This window comes from Rhincodon typus, chromosome 18 (genome assembly GCF_021869965.1).
Source record: "Rhincodon typus isolate 14 chromosome 18, sRhiTyp1.1, whole genome shotgun sequence".
Classification (NCBI taxonomy): domain Eukaryota; kingdom Metazoa; phylum Chordata; class Chondrichthyes; order Orectolobiformes; family Rhincodontidae; genus Rhincodon; species Rhincodon typus.
In genome coordinates this window covers 37,522,991-37,545,795 of record NC_063349.1, presented here as the reverse complement: position 1 = coordinate 37,545,795, position 22,805 = coordinate 37,522,991, and the positions used below count along the sequence as shown (strand labels likewise).

The 22,805-nt window shown below is 39.9% G+C and overlaps 1 protein-coding gene across 1 annotated transcript in view; it reads left to right on the top strand.

Annotated features, from left to right (window-relative positions):
- The window catches only part of ppfia2 (PTPRF interacting protein alpha 2), a 349,413-nt gene that overhangs the window by 324,325 nt on the left and 2,283 nt on the right, over positions 1-22,805 (top strand). Inside the window, exon 26 of the mRNA XM_048607917.1 lies at positions 9,419-9,510. Coding sequence (XP_048463874.1) covers positions 9,419-9,477 — 59 coding nt within the window. The 3' untranslated portion in view covers positions 9,478-9,510. The remainder of the gene's footprint in view (positions 1-9,418; positions 9,511-22,805) is intronic.

Sequence of the window (22,805 nt, the reverse complement as noted above, 5' to 3'; positions counted from 1 at the left end):
ATCCCAATCAAGGACACAACTCAAGCCAAGATACACAAAGAATGATAACAGATTAGGGAGGCCTCAGACTCAAGCTGCACTTCATTGATTCTGATCAGAATCAAACATTGGAGGTTGTAAAGAGGGAGGAAGATGGTCACATCATTAAGCATTAGCACCTCTCTGTTCAGTGCATGTCCTTCTGTTTCTCCCTCAAATGAGTTGACTTTCAGGGCCTCATTGTCCTCATGGACCATATCTCTTTATAAGGACATGTTATTGTGTGTAGTACGTTCCCACAATAACAGACCATTGTAGGAGGTCACTTTACAATGGCAACTGTCTGATCCAAGCACAAGAATTACATTTCAGAAACCCAATGATATTGTCAATGGTTGTTCTATTAAACAGTTACTTACTTTGTCTCTATATCTGGGATCCCACAGGGATCAGTAGCCTTCACTTAGAAAATTCCTTGTACCCCTAGAATCCATGCATGATTTTGAGTATTAAAATGCTATAATGCACATCTCTCTTAGAGGGGCAAGGATGGCAGCTCAACGTCTTTGGATATAGAGTTTCCATGGAGGTTGGAGGTGTATGTTTTTAAAAAAAATCTGGTGTGTAGCATGGGGTAGATAAATGTGGAGCTGGAAACGCAAAGCAGATCAGACGGCATTCAAGGAGTAGGGAAGTCAATCGTTTGGGCTGAAACCCTTTGTCAGAACTCTGCCTGAAACATTGACTTCCTGCTCCTCGGATGTCATCTAACCTGCTGTGCTTTTCCAACTCTATATTTATAACTCTAGCTTCCACCATCTGTCTTCATGCAGATGTAGCATTGTTGGTTAAAGAAATATGTAGGCAAATGTGCAAAAGCAATAGGGCAGCAATAATTGAGAACTGAACTACACTAATATCAGCTGGGATACAAACAGAGTGAAAGAAGCACACACAACAATTTTTGAATTGGGTTCAAGAGAACTTCAGCAAACAACAAACCTGATGAGAAAGGGCATAATTCTAAATTTAGTCCAAGGAAATGAAGCTGAGTAGCTGGATGAAATAGCAGTGGGAGATTGTTTTAGAGATGGTGATTGTAATAGTTAGATATAACATCACTATGAAAAGTGACAAAGATAGAACAGGAGTAAAAATTCTAAATTGGCAAGAAGACCATAAGACACTGAAGCAGATGTGGGCCACACAGCCTATCAAGTCTGTTTCACTATCCAATGAGATCATGACTGAACAGATAATCCTCAACTCCACTTTCATGCCTTTTCCCATAATACTTGATTCCCTTACTGATTAAAAAAATCTATCTTGGCTTTAAATATACTGAATGAGCCAGCTCATAGCACTCTGCATTAAAGAATTCCAGAGTTTCACTACCATCTGAGATTATGCTGTCTGTTCCTAGACTTTCTCACAAGGGAAACAACCTCACTGTATCAACCCTGTCAAGTTCTCAAAGAATCTTGTATAATTCAAAATGTCTGTCTTTCATTCTTCTAAGTTCCGGAGAGTAATAGGCCCAAATTACCCAAACTCTCTTCACAAGACAATGCCTCCATATCTAGGATCAGCCTAGTGAACCTTTTCTGAACTGTCTCTGATGCTAGTATATTATTCCTTAAATAAGTGGACCAGAAGTGTTCACAGTATTCCAGGCATAGCCTAACTAGTGTCTTGTATAGTTTTAGGAAGTCTTCCCTATTTTTATATTCCATTCCCTTTGAAATAAAGGCCAATATTTCATTTGCCCTCTCTATTTCTTGCTGAACCTGTATGCTAGCTTTTTATGATTTATGCATGAGGACACCCAAATCCTTCTGTGTTGTACCTTTCTGCAGTCTTTCTCTTTTTAAATAATATTCTGCACTTCTATTCTTCCTACCACAGTGTATAACCACACACTTTCCCACACTATATTCAATTTGCCAAGTTTCGTCCCATTGGCTTAACCTGTCTGTACCCCTCTGTAGACTCTTTCTGTCACCCTTATCAGTTGCCTCCTCGTCTATTTTGTCACTTGCAAACTTGGCTATAATATATTCGCTTTCCTCAGCCATGTCATTGATATATATTGTAAATAATTGTGGTCCCAGAAATAATCTATGCAGCATTTCACTAGTTAACAGGTTGCCATCCTGAAAATTAGCCCCTTATCGCAACCATCTGTCTTCTATTAGTAAGCCATTCTTCTATCCACGCTAATATACTATCTCCAACACCATATAATCTTATATTATTAAGTAGCCTAACATGTGATACCTTAACAACAGCCTCTGAAAATCCAAATATATTACATCTACTCCTTCCCCTCTACCTATTCTGCTTGTTACCTCTACAAAGAATTAAAATGAAGTTGTCTGTCATGATTTCCCTTGCATGAAGCTGTCCTGACTCCGCTTGATTATGTTTTATATTTCCAAATGCACTGCTATTACATCCTCTATAATAGATACCAACATTTTCCCAATACAGTTGTACAGCTAACTGGACCTTAGTTATCTGATTTTGGTTTCCTTCCCTTTTTGAATAGAGGTAGCACCTCGACATTGGCCGTTTCCAATCTACCGCCTCTTTTCCAGAATTTAAGGATTCTTGGAAGACATACACTAACTTTGTAGCTATTTCTTTTAATATCATCCTATCAGGACCAGATGACTTATCGGTCTTTAGTCCCATTACTTTCCCTAATACTTTTCCTCTGGTGTTAGTTATTGTACTTTTTCCTCTCCCCATTTAGCTCCTTAATTAGTAATTTTGGAAAGCTATTAGTGTCTTCTACCATGAATACTGATGCAAGGTGTTCATTCAACTCCTCTGCCATTTTCATTATTTGCCCAGCCTCATTCTCTAAAAGGTCCATGTTCACTTTGGCCACTTTTTCTTTTTATATAATTTAAGAAACTTTTGTTGTCCATTTTCATACTTGCAAGTTTATCCTCAAAGCCTTATGTTTTTCCTTCTATTATCTTTTTGGTCATCTTTTGCGGTATACAACTTTCCTGGTCCTCTAGCTTACCACTAATCTTTGCCACATTTTAATTTTTTCGTTTTCTTTTTCAAATGTATGCTAGCCTTAACTTTCCTAGTTAACCATGGTTGGCTTATACCCTTCCTAGAATCCTACTTTCTCATGGAATATACTTTATTGCCATGAACTATTTTGTTAATGTTTGTCATTGTTCCTCAACTGTTATTGCCACTAAATTCCTTACCCAGTCCACTCCAGCCACCTCTGTCCTCATTCCTTTGTAATTACGCTTATTTAAGCTTACCAAATCTGTTTCTGACCCAACTTTCTCCCTCTCAATTTGAATGCCAAATTCCACTATGTTATGGCTGCTGTTCTTTAGCAGACCTTTTATTTTCAGATCATTTATTAAATGCTGCGTTAGATATCACCACATCCAAGTAGCCTGTTCCTGGGTTGGATCCATAACATTGTTCGAGGAAACTTTCCTGAATGCGGTCTATGAATTCTTCCTTGTGACTACCTCTGCCAATCTGACTTTCGCAACGTGTGCAGATTAAAGTCATCCATGATTGATGTGTTTTTTTCGCATGCCCTCATTATCTCCTAATTTATTTTCTGTCGTATCATATAATTACTACTGAGGGCTGATAACCTACTCCAACCAATATCTTCTTTCCCTTGTTATTTCTTACCTCCAGCCAAGTGGATTCTACATGAACCAAAAGCATTTCTTGCTATTATACTTACCACCTGTACTGTCACAGCTATCGAATACATTTTGCTTTCTGCCTGTCGTTTCAAGAAGTCACATAATTCTGACTATTTCCCAGCTTTGATTTCCTTGCAACCAGGTCTCTTTGATGGCTATAGGGCCATACTTATAAACCTCTCTTTGTGCTGTAAATTTTTTTTTATTTTGTTCTGCATGCTAGGTGCTTTCAAAACAAGAGCCATTAATATTGCCTTTTTTTAAAACCGTTTTCTCCCTTTGACCCCATTTACTGTATTTTTAAAATATTTTTTCCCCCTTTCTGTCCGACTATGGGTATTCTTATCCAAATAGCTGCACTGTAGTGCTGTCATATCCTTTTGCCTTATAAGGAATATAGGCCATTCATCTTCTCCTAACCCTTCCTTCCCTCACCCCCCTCAATTAGTTTAAAGCTCTTGCTACAGCCCTAATTGTTCTGCTGGGACACTTGTTCCAAGCATGGCTCAATTGAAATCCAAATAACCTGAACCTTCTATCCCAGTGCTGGAGGCAGTGCCCCATGAACTGAAAACTATTTCCCCTACACCAATAACAGAGTCAAACACTTAACTCCTTGACTTCATTTACCGGTGCCATGTATCATTTACCTTGTCTTAGGGAGTAATCTAGACATTATTACTTTGGAGGTTTTGCTATATAATTTGGATCCTGACTGTTCACATTCTTTTAGCAGAACCTCTTTTACAGTCCACCAATATGGATGACAAACTTTGTAAAATTGAGAGATGATTTGGCAAAAATGGACTGGTTATGACTACTTGAATGAAAGACAGTGGCAAATTGGTGGAAGGCATTCAAAGTGAGATTCTATGGGTATTGTATAGATAAGTCCCCACAAAGAATAAGGGAGATGCTGCCCATTCTAGTGTTCTCTATCTATCTATCCAGAAGCATTCACGATAACAAGATAAAACAGAAAAATAGAGCTTCTAATAATCTCAAGACAAGTAATATGTTAGTAAACTTGAGAGTATAGAAAGTGCAAGCATGAAATGAAAAAACGTAGGAAGTAAAGAAAGGATACAAAAGTATACTATCTGATAAAAGTAAGGGAAATCCAAAGATGGTTTATCAGTACATTAAGAACGAAACGATAACCTAAAAAAGGGTCGGATCTGCCAGAAATGTACATAGTAACTTGTGCATACATGCTGAAAATTTGGGCAGGATTCTAATTTAGTATTTTGCCGTTTTTTTTAACAAAGGAGAGGGATGACAAATTCTATTAATGAGGATGATGGTGAACTGTTAGATAAAATAATCTAATAATAATAAAATGAGAAGGGAGGTACTGGAGGGACTGACCTCCTGGAAAGTTGATAAATCACCAGGGCCAAATAAATTGCATCCTATGCTGTGAAAGGAATCCAAAGAAGGAATAGCTGATGCTGTACGGATCATCTTCCAATCCTCACTAGATATAGGTAAGATACCAGAGGATTAGAGGTCTGCAAATGTTGTGCCATTATTCAAAATGAGTGCGAGGGATGGGACAAATAATTATTGCCTGATCAGTCTGATCACAGTTGTGAGCAAATTACCACAATCAATATTGAGATGTAGAATTACCTGTTACTTAGAAAGACAAGGATTAATCAGGGATGGTCAGCATTTTTTTTCAGGGAAGGTTGTATCTTACTAACTTAACTTTTTGAGGAAGTAATAAGGAGGATTGATGAGGGTAGTGCTATAGATGTTGTCAACTTGGGTTTTAGTAAGTCCTTTAACAAGGTTCTATATGACAGACTATGAAGAAAAATTAAAACCTATGGGATACTAAGGAATCTGATGAGTTGAATCCAAAATGGACTCAGTGAGGGGAAATAAGGGTAATGGTTGACGGAAATAGAAAGTAAGAAATGTATGAAAAGAATGCAAATAGAAAGTGGGTCTCCACAGGGCTCATTATGGTATCCCTTGCTGTTTGTGATATAATTTAATTTAGACTCGAAGATAGGGGTTTGATTGGAAAATTTGCAAACCACACAAAAATTGGCTGGATAGTTGATAGTGAAGAGGATAGCTGTTGACTGCAGAAATTGACTGTATTCCAAACAATGGTTTGGTTGAATGGGCAGAAAAGTGGCAAATGGATTTCTTCACTCCAGAGAAGTACACGGTTATTAATTTGGAGAGGACAAACAAAGAATGGGAATGAACAATAAATCAGGAAGGCTTTGGCAGGGGTCAAGGAAGTGCAAGATTTTGGAGTGCATATCCATAGGGTGCTGAAGGTGGAAGGACAGTAGGTAAGGTGGTAAACCAGGAATATGAGATACTTTCTTTCACTGTGCAAGATATTGAAAACGAGAGCAGGGATGTAATGTTGGAGCAACGTAAGACACTGGTTAGGCCACAGCTGGAGTTTTGTACACAGTTATGGTCATCCCATTACAGGAAGCACATAATTGCTTGAGAGAGTACAGAGGCGATTTACAAACATGTTGTAGGGCTTTAAAATTGCAGGAATGAGGAATGATTGGATGGACTAGATTGCCTTCCTTAGAGTAGATGAGATCAGGGTGACTTAATCAAATTGGACAAACTAATGAGGGGCTTGAATCACGTGGACAGGGAAGACATGTTTCCCCTAGCAGAAAGGTCAATTGTCACGGAGCGCATGATTGGTAGGAGATTAGAGTAGACATGAGGGACAACATATTCACCCAGAGAGTGCTGACTATTTGGATTTTGCTGCTCAGTGTGGTTTTCTGCCTCAACCACCAAATTCAAGGGGAACCTGGATCTGCACCTGAAGTACTACAACCTGTAGGGTGACAGACCAGGTCCTGACAAATGGAAATGGAGTAGGCAGCTAGTTTATGCATCTAATGCAGATACAATGGGCAGAATGGCCTATTTACATGTTGTAACTTTTATGTAGTTCTTTCTGAAGCAGCCTGACCAGTACAAGATTAAGGAATCATAGAAGTTTCCAGGAGGATGAAATGGCAGCTATCTGGAATGGAAATGCACATACAAAGGCATCTTTTGGTGTGGTCACACACTAGGTGGGCATTGAGAAAGTGGAAGCCTTTCCTGCTGATGGATCTCACTAACTATTCAGTTTCTGGTCAATGGTAAAACTAATTATGTTTACAGCTGAGGATTCAGTATGGCAATGCCATTGAATGTCAAAGAGTGATGGTTAGATTCTCCCTTGTGGGAAATGATCATTGTCTGGCACTTGTGTGGTACAAGTGTGCTACATGCTGCTTTTCAGCCCAAGGCTGGGCAATGTCCAGGTTTTACTGCATATCTGCTTCAGCATCAGAGAAATTTCAAATTGGTAATTGCACAGCGTTTAGCACAATGAACGTCCCCACCTCTAACTTGCTAATGGAGGAAGATCATTGATGGAACAGCTGAAGATGGGCCTTGAACATTAGATGACGTATAGCCTAGGACACTACCTTGAGGAATTCCTACAATGATTGAGATGATTAACTTCCAGCAATTCCACCATCTTCTTTTGTGTTAGATTTGACACCAGCCCAATGGGGGAGGTGATGGCCTAGTGGTATTATCACTAGACTATTAATCCAGAGACATCTCGGTAACATTCCGGGGATCCAAGTTCAAACCCCATCATGGTACTTGGTGGAATTTGAATTCAATAAATGTCTGGAATTAGGAGTTTAATGATGACCATGAGACTATTGTCAGGGGAAAAACCCATCTGGTTCACTAATATCCTTTAGAAAACTGAGATAAAGGAAACTGCCATCCTTACCTGGGCTAGCCTACATGTAACTCCAAACCCACAACAATCTTGCCGGTTGCCCTCTGGGCAATTAGAGATGGGCAATAAATGCTGGCCTAGCCAGTAATCCGCACATCCTGTGCTTGAATTTAAAAAAAATGAGTTCTCCCATTGATTCCAATTTTGCTAGGGCTCGTGAATGAAACAAAAGCCAAAAGAACTGCGGATGCTGTAAATCTGGAACAAAAACAGAAGTTGCTGGAAAAGGTCAGCAGGTCTGGCAGCATCTGTAAAGAAAAAAAATCAGAACTCTGAGGAAGGGTCACTGGACCCGAAACGTTAAATTTGATTTTTTGTTTTATAGATGCTGCCAGACCTGCTGAGCTTTTCCAGCAACTTCTGTTTTTGCTCCTGCATGAAACACCTGCTCGAAGGTCCCATCATGTCAAGGCAGTCACTCTCACCTCACCTCTGTAGATCGGCTCTTTTGTCCATATTTGGGATGTGGAAATAATAGGGTCATGAGCTGCACGGCCTTCGCAGAACCCAAACAGAGCATCAGTGAGCAGGCACTTCTTTTGCATGTGGCATTTGATAGCATTATTGATAACTCCTTCCAACGCTTTGCTAATGGTCATGATAGAATGATAATCAACTGTGTTTGATTGGTACTGCTTTTCCTGCAGATGAGATAACTTGGCAATTTTCCACATTGTCAGAATAGGGTCCCATAGGGGTCACTGTCAGGGCCCTTGCTGTTTGTGGTTTATATAAATGATTTAGACTTGAATGTAGTGGGGGGTGGGGAGGGGTTGATCAGTAAGTTCACAGACAATTAAAAAATTGGTGCAGTATTAAATAGTCAGGACTACAAGAGGATATAGACAACCTTGTCAGATGGGCTAATTAGTGACAAATACAATTCAGTCTGGATAAATGAGAGGTGATACACTTGTGTGGGGCATACAACGCAAGGAAAGATGTGACGAATAGTAGGACCCTGTGAAGCACTGAGGATCAGAGGGTTTGGTTTGCACGTACAGTGGTCCCTGAAGGTATCAGGACAGGTAATTAAGAAACCAAATGAGATATCTGCCTTTTTTAGTCGAGGCATAGACTTGAAAAGCAGGGAGGTTATGCTGGAACTGTATAAAATCTTGGTGAGGTCACAGTTCTGGAATCCGCATTAAAGGAGGGATGTGATAGCTTGGGAGAGGGTGCAAAGATTTACCAGCATGTTGCCAGTGTTGAAGGGTTTCAGTTATGAAGAGAGATTGGACAGACTGGAGTTGTTTCCCTTAGAGCAGATGAGAATCAGAGGAGATATGATTGAGATGTATAAAATCAAGAACAATAGACAGAAACTGTTCCCCTTGATGGAGGGATCAATGACGGAGGGCATAGATTTACGGTATGATATGAGGAAAAACCAAGAGGGTGACGGGAATCTGGAACTCACTGCCTGTAAGGGTGGTAGAGGCAGAAATTCTCATAACATTTGCGAAGCATTAAGATGTGCATTTGCAATGCCAAGGCATTCAAGGCTATTTACCAAGTGCTGGAAAATGAGATTGGAATAGTTAGGTGGTTGTTTTTGAATGGTATGGATGCGATGGGCCAAAGAGCTTTTTCCTGTGCTGTGGATGTGTGTCTCTAATTTGATTTCTATTTTACTGTAACAGCCATAAAAGGAAATTAGGGTACGAAGTTGAACAAATGTTTAAAAGAGGGATTATCATTTTAAGAAAGCAACTAGTCCTGAACTTAAATTGGAGTAAAGAAAATTTTAACAACTAGGCATCATGCAAACAAAAGAAATGCATTGTAAGTTATCATTTCTTCAGTTTGTAACAGCTGTATATTCAATGTTGAAACTTGTGCTATTTATTTCAAGAGAGCAGACAAAGTACAAAGGTTATATGACTTATAAGACAAGGCCATGATCGGTATTAATTAATTATTTGTGCAATTCTAGTCGGCACATCAGGAATGCAAAGGATAGACAATTCCACCATTCGGACTTACTCTTGCTGACAGCCAGGGAAGTTGAAACAGCATTATTTTGAGGTAAATGTTATTCTCACTCTTTCTTTGTTACGTTAACGAAATCAAGAGCATACTTAAACTTTATTGGAAGAGCAACCATTTACATTTATGAGTAATATTTTACAAAGTGCAAGAGCTTGAGCAATTACTGTTATTGGTTTACATGAACATAACTTGATCCTGGTATATACACTGGCTTCAATTTCAGTAGCTAATAGATGCAGTCGCAAATTAATAACGTTTGAGCAAACTCTGACTTCAGTATTTGTATCGGTTTTTGACACTGGTCTAATGCCTGTCTTACATGAATTGGGAACTAAATTGGATAGTGTGTAATAATATGTTCACATTAACATTATAAACTGAAATAAGGCAAAGAGCCACATAAACAGATGTTAGGGAAAATGACCAAAAGCTTGGTGAAAATGTTAGGTTTTAACAATTAACTTGAAGGTTGAACGATTACAGAGATGCAAGAGGTGAATTCCAGGAATAAGTACCCATGGCAGAATGGCCACCAAAGATAGACTGATTAAAAGTGGGATAAAACTGCAAATGGTGAAGATGGTGAAGATCTAAAACAAGAACAGAAATTGCTAGAGATACTCAGCAGGTCTGGCAACATCTGTGAAGAGAAAGCAGCGTTAATGTTTCAAGTCCAGTAACTTTTCTTCAGAACTGATAATAGCTAGGAAAAGGTGGAATGTATACATTTATTATGCATTAAGCAATTTCTGTTTTTGATTAAAATTGGAAGTGGGTGGCACACATCACATGTCACATATCCCCTCTCCCCATCCAACAATCCATGTCTTCACTATTTTTGTATATATATGAGGCAGCATGGTGACTCAGTGGTTAGCACTACTGCCTCACAATGTCAGGGACCCAGGTTCTCGAGTGATTTGTGGAATTTTCCCCTTCTCCCTGTAACGGCATGGTTTCTGCTGTGTGCTCCGTTTTCCTGCCACAGTCCAAAGATGTGCGGGTTAGCTGATTGGCCATGCTAAAATACACCATACTGACCAAGGATTTGCAGGTTAGGTGGCAAAATGCAGTGTCATGGGGATAAGGTGGGGGCTGCTATCTGGGTCTGGTTGGGATGCTTTTCGGAGGGTTGGTGTTTCCACACTGTAGGAATTCTGTGCGCTAAGATGAGTCCCCAGTAGATGAGATCTACCTCAACATCTAACTAATATATAATGGATAGTCATGCAAAGTCAACTTTCTGTCTTGCAAATTCGGGATGTAGCTATCATGACTGTGCCAAGGGGCTTCCAGGGTGTTACAACTGCCACAGAACCTATCGTCTAACAAATTATGAGGATGGCTGAGATGTACCCCAGTGGGTCCGTAGAGCATATCCTATCATCTCTTGCTATTGTCCAGACTTGTCAGGGTCAGCGCCAGATTATAAGCATAGACTTTCCCATAATTGTTCCAGGCGACCATTTGCAGTCTACTGAAAGTTAGTAGCCTTTGAATAGCTATGCTGCAGCCACTGTGCTGACACAGTGTAGTAACAGTTAGACAAGCAAAGGCTAATCAAAAACATGTACTAGGAATGGCAAACGGTTGATTAGCCAACCTCTGCATGCAATATGGTATGATTTCATTCATAAATTTAGCCTATAATGTTTATTCTGTGGGGATGGTTTAAAATTAATAGAATGTAGTTTCCAAGCAGAAAATGTGATGGCATCTTTTTATTTTTCTATATTTTTGATTGTGGACTGAAATGTGAAAGGACTGTTTTAAAACCAAGCATTGTAGAAGTGATTAGTTCACTTTTTTAAAAAACAAGTTACCAGCACTTATTGTAAGTGCATTTTATACCGTCATTTGTTCATCCAGCAGGAGAGATTCAGTTGCAGACAAACTGGCACGAGGGAGTGTGTAGAAAAATGAGATTCAGCCAATCAAGCTTCTGATTGGTCTATGGAGTGGTGACCAGTGGTTGATGACAAAGGCCTTTTGCTTGCCAACAAATATGTGATTGGCTCCCAGGTAGCTAAACAGCTTGTGGGTATGAATAAAATAGCTGAAGCCATCAAAACTCCGGGCAGTAAAAACGCAAAGTATTTCCCTGACTAGTTGAGTTAAAGTTGTAACATTTGACCAAGAAATCAGAGAGAATAAAGAACAAAGAAAATTACAGCAAAGGAACAGGCCCTTCAGCCCTCCAAGTCTGCGCTGATCCAGATCCTCTATCTAAACCTGTATCCCTCTGCTCCCTGCCCATTCATGTATCTGTCTAGATACATCTTAAATGACGCTATCGTGTCCGCCTCTACCACCTCCGCTGGCAATGCGTTCCAGGCACCCATCACCCTCTGCGTAAAGAACTTTCCACGCATATCTCCCTTAAACTTTTCCCCTCTCACCTTGAAATCGTGACCCCTAGTAATTGAGTCCCCCACTCGAGGAGAAAGCTTCTTGCTATCCACCCTGTCTACACTTCTCATGATTTTGTAAACCTCAATCAGGTCCCCCCTCAACCTCTGTCTTTCTAATGTAAATAATCCTAATCTACTCAACCTCTCTTCATAGCTAGCACCCTCCATACCAGGCAACATCCTGGTGAGCCTCCCCTGCACCCTTTCCAAAGCATCCACATCCTTTTCGTAATGTGGCGACCAGAACTGTATGCAGTATTCCAAATGTGTTCGAACGAAAGTGCCATACAACTGAAACATGACCTGCCAACTCTTGTACTCAATACCCCGTCCGATGAATGAAAGCATGCCGTATGCTTTCTTGACCACTCTATCGACCTGCGTTGCCACCTTCAGGGTACAATGGACCTGAACACCCAGATCTCTCTGTGCATCAATTTTCCCCAGGGCTTTTCCATTTACCGTATAGTTCCCTCTTGAATCAGATCTTCCAAAATGCATCACCTCGCATTTGCCTGTATTGAACTCCATCTGCCATTTCTCCACCCAACTCTCCAACCTATCTATATTCTGCTGCATTCTCCGACAGTCCCCTTCACTATCTGCTACTCCAGCAATCTTAGTGTCATCTGCAAACTTGCTAATCAGACCATCTATACCTTCCTCCAGATCATTTATGTATATCACAAACAACAGTGGTCCCAACACGGATCCCTGTGGAACACCACTGGTCACAGTTCTCCATTTTGAGAAACTCTCTTCCACTACAACTCTCTGTCTCCTGTTGCCCAGCCAGTTCTCTGTCCATCTAGCCAGTACACCCTGGACCCCATGCCACTTCACTTTCTCCATCAGCCTACCATGGGGAACCTTATCAAACGCCTTACTGAAGTCCATGTATATGACATCTACAGCCCTTCCCTCATCTATCAACTTTGTCACTTCCTCAAAGAATTCTATCAAGTTGGTAAGACATGAACTTCCCTGCACAAAACCATGCTGCCTATCACTAATAAGCCCATTTTCTTCCAAATGTAAATATCCCTCAATATCTTCTCCAACAGCTTCCCCACCACTGACGTCAGGCTCACTGGTCTATAATTACCTGGATTATCCTTGCTACCCTTCTTAAAGAAGGGGACAACAGTAGCAATTCTCCAGTCCTCCAGGACCTTACCCGTGCTGAAGGATGCTGCAAAGATATCTGTTAAGGCCCCAGCTGTTTCCTCTTTCGCTTCCCTCAGTAACCTGGGATAGATCCCATCTGGACCTGGGGACTTGTCCACCCTAATATCTTATAGAATACCCAACACTTCTCCCCTCCTAATGCCAACTTGACCTAGAGTAATCAAACATCTATCCCTAACCTCAACATCCGTCATGTCCCTCTTTTCGGTGAATACCGATGCAAAGTACTCATTAAGAATCTCACTCATTTTCTCTGACTCCTCGCATAACTTGCCTCCTTTGTCCTTGAGTGGGCCAACCCTTTCTCTAGTTACCCTGTTGCTCCTTATGTACGAGTAAAAGGCTTTGGGATTTTCCTTAACCCTGTTTGCTAAAGATATTTCATGACCCCTTTTAGCCCTCGTAATTCCTCGTTTCAGATTGGTCCTACTTTCCCAATATTCTTCCAAAGCTTCATCTGTTTTCAGTCGCCTAGACCTTATGTATGCTTCCTTTTTCCTCTTTGCTAGTCATCCATGGATCCCTAATCTTGCCCTTCCTATCCCTCATTTTCACAGGGACATGTCTGTCCTGCACTCTAATCAACCTCTCTTTAAAAGCCTCCTACATATCAAATGTGGATTTACCCTCAAACAGCTGCTCCCAATCCACATTCCCCAGCTCCTGCTGAATTTTGCTAGGGTTGGCCTTTCCCCAATTTAGCATGCTTCCTTTAGGACCACTCTCATCTTTGTCCATGAGTATTTTAAAACTTACGGAATTGTGATCACTATTCCCAAAGTAATCCCCTACTGAAACTTCAACTACCTGGCCGGGCTCATTCCCCAACACCAGGTCCAGTATGGCCCCTTCCCGAGTTGGACTATTTACATACTATATAAAACCGGATGCTCCTTACAAATTCTGCAGCATCTAAACCCCTCACACTAGGTGAATTCCAGTCAATGTTGGGAAAATTAAAATCTCCCATCACCACCACCCTGTTGCTCCTACATCTTTCCATAATCTGTCTACATATTTGTACCTCTATCTCAGGCTCGCTGTTGGGAGGCCTGTAGTACAGCCCCAACATTGTTACCGCACCCTTCCTATTTCTGAGTTCTGCCCATATTGCCTCACTGCTCGAGTCCTCCATAGTGCTCTCCTTCAGCACAGCTGTGATATCCTCTGACCAGTAATGCAACTCCTCCACCCTTTTTACCTCCCTCTCTATCCCGTCTGAAGCATCTATATCCTGGGATATTTAATTGCCACTCTTGCCCTTCCCTCAACCAAGTCTCAGTAATAGCAATAACATCATACTCCCAGGTACTCATCCAAGCCCTAAGTTCATCTGCCTTACCTACTACACTTCTCGCATTAAAACAAATGCACCTCAGACCACCTGTCCCTTTGCGTTCATCATCTGCTTTCTGCCTACTCTTCCCCTTAGTCACACTGACTTCATTATCTAGTTCCTTACAGGCTTTAGTTACTACCTCCTTACTGTCCACTAACCTCCTTATTTGGTTCCCATCCCCCTGCCACATTAGTTTATAATCTGTGTTTATAATCTGTGAACCAGTTGTTCTGTACCTCCTGCAAGGAAGTAAAACAAAACACTTGAAGAGAGAGAGTGATGAACAGTAAGTTCAAAAGGATCATTTCAGCAATCCGTGTGGACAGGGACCATTGAATTGCCTTCCCAGTTATTCCCTCTACCCATAACACCAATGGACATGTGCCTGTCTGTGTCTGTCTCTATGAAGCTTTAACTGGTAAAAGAATATGTTGGCAGTATATAATTATTTGCCTGTAGCTAGAATTTATTTATTGTAATAAATAGTAATCCTTGTTAAGTATAGAAAGCTTTCTGCTTTCTGTCAACCTGGATCTAAAAAAGACAGGTAAATCAAGGAGTTTTGCATATCTTGATAACATCTTTAACATTTGTAATGACCCTGAAAATATCAGTGCTTGATTTCCAGCGTGTGGCTCAGTAAGAAGTAACAATGGTCAGGTACAGAGGGAGGATAGATGTAGGACTGTTGGTGAATAGGAAATTGGCTACCAGTATTAGAAAATAACAGTCCTGCAAGAAAAGACCTATTTCAGTTGCCTTTAATTTTCTTTTCCCTTTCCTTCCTCCACAACCTCCTTATACTCCTATTCCCCCTCCTCCTCATGCTTCTACACCTCAGCTGCTTGTCTTATAGCTGGTGACATTGATAGTTCTCTCTTGCTGTCGAGGATTGCAGCGTACAGCACACCAGCAAGATTCTTGATATTTGCAATCCCTAGGCCTTCAGTTCCAGACAGCAAAAGCTTTATTTCAGCATGCTGCTCTTTCACATTTCATATAGGCATGCCAATGCAGTAGAGTCATTAGCCATATGGATGTAAGCTTCCTATCTATTTGACATTTAAGTTTTTAAAATTCCATCTCCCTCTTTTTCTTTTTCCTCACTTTCCATCATGCCATTTTTCCTCTAACTCAAGTCCTTTCTCTTTTTCTCTCAAAGTCAAGTTTTTAATTTCTAACTGTATCTTAATTAATTCCCACCATGATACCCCTGTTTCAGGTTTCACTTTTTCAATTCTAAATGTTGAATAATCACTTGATGCTTCTCATCCTTATGAGATCCTGCTTTTACTTCTATCTTCAACTTATCTGCTAACTCTCTCAGTTTAACTTTGCACAACATTTTAAGTAACCGCTGTTATATCTCCCACTTCCAGAAAACTTCTAGCAACATTCAAAGCCATCTTCAAATTCCGTGGTGTTTTATGTCCAGAAACATCAAATACTCAAGACATCAAAAAGAAAGACACAGATCCCTCCTAAATCCAAGGATGTCAAATCCAAAAGGAGCCTCTAATTGTTATGATCCCAGCTGATAGCACTAGTTGACAACTCAGATCTAGACTGAAATCTGGCTTGGTAGATCATTTTTTAAAAAATAATTGGGTGGTGTTTCATTGAAACACAAACATGCAATGCTGCAGATTTAATAATAAAACAGAAGTTTCTGATGCAATGGAATTGAAGATAAACTAGAACAAAACATGCTATTTACATATGGTAGTAGGAGTCACCATTGTCCCAGAAGATCATAGGGCTGTTCCCTCATCAGAGAAAGATAACTGGTGGTGAGTTTAACCGAAGAGTCACCACTCAGGCAAGGGATAAGGTTGAGAAGGCAGGACCAACATGGTAACCTCAGTTGGTGTGGGAATTGAACCTGCACTGTTGTCATCAATCTGCATCACAAACCAGATGTCCAAGCTAACTAGCCCCCTGTTTATATATAACTTGAAAGATTGAAACCCATGGCCAAATAATATCCGAGCTATCACAATACCATCGCTTTACAGTACCCCAATATCAGAGGGGGTTCCTTTGTCTATCATATCTATATGTTTGACTTAACTGTATCTTTCAATTTCCAATCTAGAAAGTTTGATTGCTTTTTCCTAGATAATTCACACAACTGAGTTTAGACTTTCTTGGCTTCAAATAATCCATTTAGGTTTCGAACCAAACACTTCTGGTCTGGCATTTTGAAACTAAAACCTTAATGCTAAGATAGCCTATTTCCTAACTGTTCTGAATTAAGACCATGAGAACTAGGAACAGGAGAAGGCCATTTGACCCCTTGACACTGCTCTGCTATTCAATAAGATCATGCCTGATTCCCCATTCCTCATGATAACTTTCCTGCCCTTTCCCTACAACCCTCAATTCCCCCACTGATCAAGAATCTAACTGTATCAGCCTTAAATATTCACAAAGCCTGTCTCTGTGGAAAGGAGTTTCAAAGACTCACAACCCTCTGTGAGAAGAAATTCTGTCGCATCCCAGTCTTAAATTGGCACCGCTTTATGCTGAGAGCATGCCCTTTGGTCCTAGACTCTCCCATGAGGATAAACATCCACCCACAACATACACCCTGTCAAGCCCCTTAAGAGTCCTATATGTTTCGATTAGATCACCTCTCATTCTTATATACTCCAATGAATATTACAGGATTAGAGACTCATACCGTTTAGCCAAACTCATAAGACAATCCTTCCATACCAGGCATCATCCTAATGAACCTTCTCTGAGCTGCTTCCAATAAAATGGTATCTTACCTTAAAAAAAGGGGACCAAAACTGCTCATTGTACTACAGATGTGGTCTCACCAGGACCTTGTACAGATGCAGTAAGCCTTCCCTACTCTTATACTCCAACCACCTTGATATAAAGGCCAACATTCAATTAGCCTCTCTGATTATCTGCCCAACATGTGTGCTAGCTTTCTGTGTTTCATGCACAAGTATCCCAATCCCTTTGTGTTGCAGTTTTTCTCCATTTAGAAAATACTCGTTTTTTTCTCCCAAAATGAACCCCTTCACGTTTCCCCACGTTATACTCCATTTGCCAACTTTTTGCCCAAATCCTTAAACTAATCAATGTCTCTCTCTGTAAATTGTTTGTATTCCTGTCGCAAACTGCTTTCCACCTATTTTGTGTCATCACCAAAATTGGCTAATTTCCTTCTTCCAAGTCATTAATATATTATGTACATATATAGGAAACAGTTGTAGTCCCATCACTGATTTCTACAGAATCCCACTGGTTGTAGATTGCCAACATGCAAAAGAGCCCCTTTGTCCCCACTCGCTGTTTCTTGACCCTGATCATTTTCTCTATCCATGCCATTATACTATCTCCAACACTATGGATGCTTATCTTATGACTTAAGCTTCTGTGAGGTATCTTACCAACTGCCTTCTGGAAGTCCAAACACAACACGTTTACTGATTCTCCTTCACCCACTCTGTTTGAGTCTTCCTTGAAAACTTCTTATAAATTAGTTCAGCATTATTTCCCTTTCATGAAGGTGTGCTGACTCTACTTGCTTAGATTATGGTTTTCCAAATGTACTGCTATTACTTCCTTAATAACTGATTCCAACAGTTTTCCAACATTAGATGTTAGGCTAATGGGCCTGTAGTTAACTACTTTTTGCTCCCTCCCTTTTTGAATAGGGGTTTCATACTAGCAGTTTTCTGATTCTCCGGTACTTCTCCAGAATCCAAGGATTTTTGGAAAATTACAACTAATGCATCAGTATCACTGTAGCTACTTCTTTTAAGATCCTAGGATGCAAGCCGTCAGGGCCAGGGAACTGATCTGTCTTTAGCCCCATTAATTTGTTTAATACTTCTCTAGTGAAGGTGAAGGTACTTAATTCCTCACCTGTATTCTTTAGTATTAATGTAATGTTTGAAGTATCTTCCACCATAAAGACTGATGCAAAATATCTGTTGAACTCCTCTGCCATTTACTTTTTCCCATAATTATCTCCTCAGATTCATTTTCTAAGAGGCCTATGTTCACTTTGACCTCTCTTTTTATATATTAAAAGCTCTTATTGTCAGTTTTTAGATTCCTCACTTGTTTGCCCTCCAAGTCTATTTTCTGTCTCTTTATTATCTTTTTAATCCGTCTAGATTTCTCCTAGTCTTCAGGACTATCACTGACTTTTGCCTCCTTCTACTGTTTTTTCTTTCAACTTTAGACTCTCCTTAACTTCCTTCACTAGCCATGATTAGTTTATTTCTCTCAGAATCTTTCCTCCTAACTGAGATATATTTTTGCTGACAGTCATGAATTACCACCTCTAAATGTCTATCATTGCTTACTTACTTCTTTCATGCTAATCGTTAGCCCAGTCCACATTAGCTAATTCTATCCTCATTTCATTGTAATTCTCTTATTGGCTCCATGACATATTGCTCCTGGAAATTACCCATATGAATTCTAGGAATTTTTTTAATGGCTCCCTTTCCAACTTCATTGATTGACCCGATTAATATGAAGATTAAAGTCACCATAATTATTTCTCTATTCTTTTTACATTCAATTGTTCAAATATCCATCCATTCAATCATTAAATCTTTCATTCGTTCAATCAATCCCTCATTCATTCATTTGATCATTCACTCATTACACTCTTTCTTACAGTGTGGCTACCTGGGGATCTATAGACTACTCCTACCAGCATCTTCTTCCCTTGCTGTTATTTACCTCCACCTAAACGGAATCTACATCCTCTGAGCCTAGATCATCTCTCACAACTGTCTTCATTTCATCTGTTATTAACAGTGTTACCCTTTTCCTTCCTTCCTGTCTTTTTGAAAGGTCAAATATCCCTGAATATTAAGCCCCACTTCTGATCTCCCTATAACCATGTGTATGTAAAGGCTACAAGATCATATCCATTTACCTGAATTTGTGCCGTCAGTTTGTCTATCTTATTCTGAATACTACATGCATTCAGATTCCAAGCCTTTAGGCTTACCTTCTTAGCCATTTTTAATCATCCTAACTTTTCTTTGTAACTGTGGCCCTATTTGCCTCTTGCCTTGATAATCTTGACTGTTTTTGCATTTTACTGTTCTTTCTTTTATTACCATTGTTTTCTCTTTCCCTTGTCACCCTGCTTAGGTTCCTACCTCCCGACCATTCTAACCCAAACCCAGCCCAACCACACTAGCAAATACTTGACTTGGACATCAATCCTGATCCCAGTGTCCCAGGAATCTGAATCCCTGCCCTTTGCATCATCTTTCCAGCCATGACTTACCCCTTTGGATTAAACCTTTAAAAGGCTCTTAAAATCAAATAATAACAATTTTAGGGACTTTCTTCCCTGGATCTTGATAAAACAGATCAGAGCCCCTACAAACGATAATCCACAAATAAAAGCCTTTACAAATTGTAAACCATAATGATCGTACAAATATTAACCATCTGTACTCACCCAATCAGCAGCTTCAATTTGCTCTATGTACCTTTTCAATCCTGACTTCACCTCAGGAGTTCTGCCTCTGCATGAAGTGAAGGTACTCTGGGTTACTCCTTTAAAAGTCTTCCTGCTGCTCTGCTCAGCTGCTGTTTGCCAGATTCACACTCTCTGATCTTCGCTGTGTACTGTAAGAGTATCTTTAAAGGTCACTCTTTCCCCTTATGTCCCAAATTCCCTGAGATCTTATTTTTATACTAAAGTGCAGAAGTACTCACCAGTGAGAAATGGAGGGTCTGATTACCTCCTCCTATCAATTAACTCCCTGTTCCACCAAAGTCAAGTTACATTCTAATACAACAAGGCAGTGCTTCAGTGCAGGCAAGGCAGCAGCACTGAACCCTGACTTAACTTCTTTCTTTAGAAAAACTGTTTTTGCATCAAATTCAACCAAGTTTTCAATGAACTGAAAGAAAAAGCTTTCCAAACTACAGGATGTTTTTTTTTGCAAAAATAAGCCAGTTATTTTTATTAACTAAAAGCAAGCTAATGCTTTTCAAAGTTTACTCTCTTTGGTCATAAAACTCACAGTTCAAACAAATTTCCACTGTCATCCCACAAGCTACTCTTGTGGTAAATACTGTTTTAAAAATCATGGCCTGGGGAAGACTGATAGGTTAGTTATTAAACACTTCCATACAGACCAAAACCTCATACCATAAATTCAAAATACAAGTTCTAAAATAAATTGTTAATATCTATATTTTATATATATATCACATTGTTTACATTACAACAAATTTGCTCTTCCTGCTTCTCGTCAAGAGACGGAAAATTTGGTAACTCTCATCGAAAAGAGAATCTTTGTGACTTTACTTTCACAATGGCAAAATGTGAGATGGTACTAAAATCTCCAGCTCCAGATTGGAAAGAACCAGCTATATAAGCATTCATTTCCATATTGTCTTTACAGTTACTGACAGTGCAGTCATTTGCCCTTTTCTAAAGTTGCAGTTGTGGCTGCAGGAGTTGGCAAATTTCAGTCAGCACCTTATTGGAGGGCAGACATCTCACATGTTGTTGAATGCTGAGATTCAGATTGAGAATTGTTCACAATACTCCATGAACCATTATGGCCATTGTCCCCTCTTGTTCCTCTTCCTCTCTCTTCCAGCAGCTTGTTCCCCTGTGTGTGAACTCTGTTCATTCCATAAGCATTTCTGCTTCTAAAGGGAAATACCTGCTGTTGTATATTTATCTGGGAGCATTTGGTACGTGAGAAAGTCTTGAATTCAGCAAAAGATTCCCTCAGCACCTTCCATGTCGTATCCTATTGGACTTGGTATTTTCCAATCACCTGTTCAGACATTTTATTATACACTTCTGGAGCAGGTGGGCCTTTAACCCAGGACACCTGGCTCAGAGAAACTACCACAGTGCCACATGAGCCCTTACTGTTGCAATTCAAAACAGTTACAGAAAGCATTGAAATCATTAAATTGTTGCTGTGGTTCTCACAGCAACAACTTAATGATTTCAATCTGCAAACACGCTCTTTTTAAATAAGATTAGGAAATCACTGGGGTATATTTTGCTGCTGCTAATCATGTGTTCAGTCGAGAAAAGGTAAGAGAGACTGTTGGTCAAACTGTTAAGTTTGAATCAAAAATGGTGTTCTGGCACCACATCAGAATTATATGCAAATAGCACACCTTGGGCCAGAAGTCCAAGTTTTCCTATGTTCTTAATCTACTGAATAGTAGATGTCACAGATTTGGCAGGCATTGCTGAAGAAACCTTGGTCAGATGCTGCAGTGGCTTTTATATGGCCAACAACTCAGCCGCTAAACAAAGCATCTGTATAATTGACTGTGCATCTAGGGGAATTTAATGCCCCATTTTAACAATGATAAAGGTGCCACTTAAACTGGGTGCACTTGACATTTATTTCCATCCTCCCCAGGAAGACCTGCAGTTTGCATGGAAGGTGGTGTTATGGTATCAAAGGTCAATTTGCATGCTCTCCAAACATTTATTCATTCCTAACTCAAAACTTTACTCTCTAAGCTATTTTTTTCTATGAAAGAAACATAAAAAGTGATGTGCTATTGTGTAGAACATTGCTGAGACCACACCCGGACAATTGGTCTCCTTATCTAAAGAAGAATGTACTTGCCATAGACTAATCCCTAGAATGGCAAACTTGACTTATGAGAACAGATTGAGAAAAAACATTCTGTGTTCTGTACAGTTTCAAAGAACGAGAAGTGACCTCAGAAACTTAGCAAGGTCTTACTGATGAGAATAGGATGTTAGTCCCAGAAAGTGCATCTGGAACTCAAAATAAGGGAAAGGTCATTTAAGATTGAGATGAGGAGGAATTTCTTTACTGAGATAGTAGTGACTTGTTAGAATTCTCTAGAAGGCTCTGGAAGGTCAACCTTCAACATGTTCAAAACAGAAATCAATAGGTTTTTGGATGCTATTGACATCTAGGGATTTGGGGATAGTGTGGAAAATTGTGTAGAGACAGATGATCAGCTATGATCTGTTTGAGTGTCAGAGGAGACTTGATGGACTGGAAAACCCAATCCTGTTTCTGTTTCCCACATTTCTTTGAAATAATTTGAGCTGTGGCATTACCTTGGTGAAGAATAAACGTTCTGCTGTTGTTGAGATTGTGCATTCCTTAACACACATATTCCAAAACCACTGTCAGTCAATTTCCAAAGAATAGTATTTAGAAAATCAACCTATAGCATCAGGTGTACACAAATAAAATCAGCAATTATTCTGTATTGTTGATTCAATACTAAATGAAATTATATTTGCTGCAATGAATGATGCACCATTCACCTTTTTCATGTGAGATAGCAGGAACTGCAGATGCTGGAGAATCCGAGACAACAAGGTGCAGAGCTGGATGAACACAGCAGGCTAAGCAGCATCATAGGAGCAG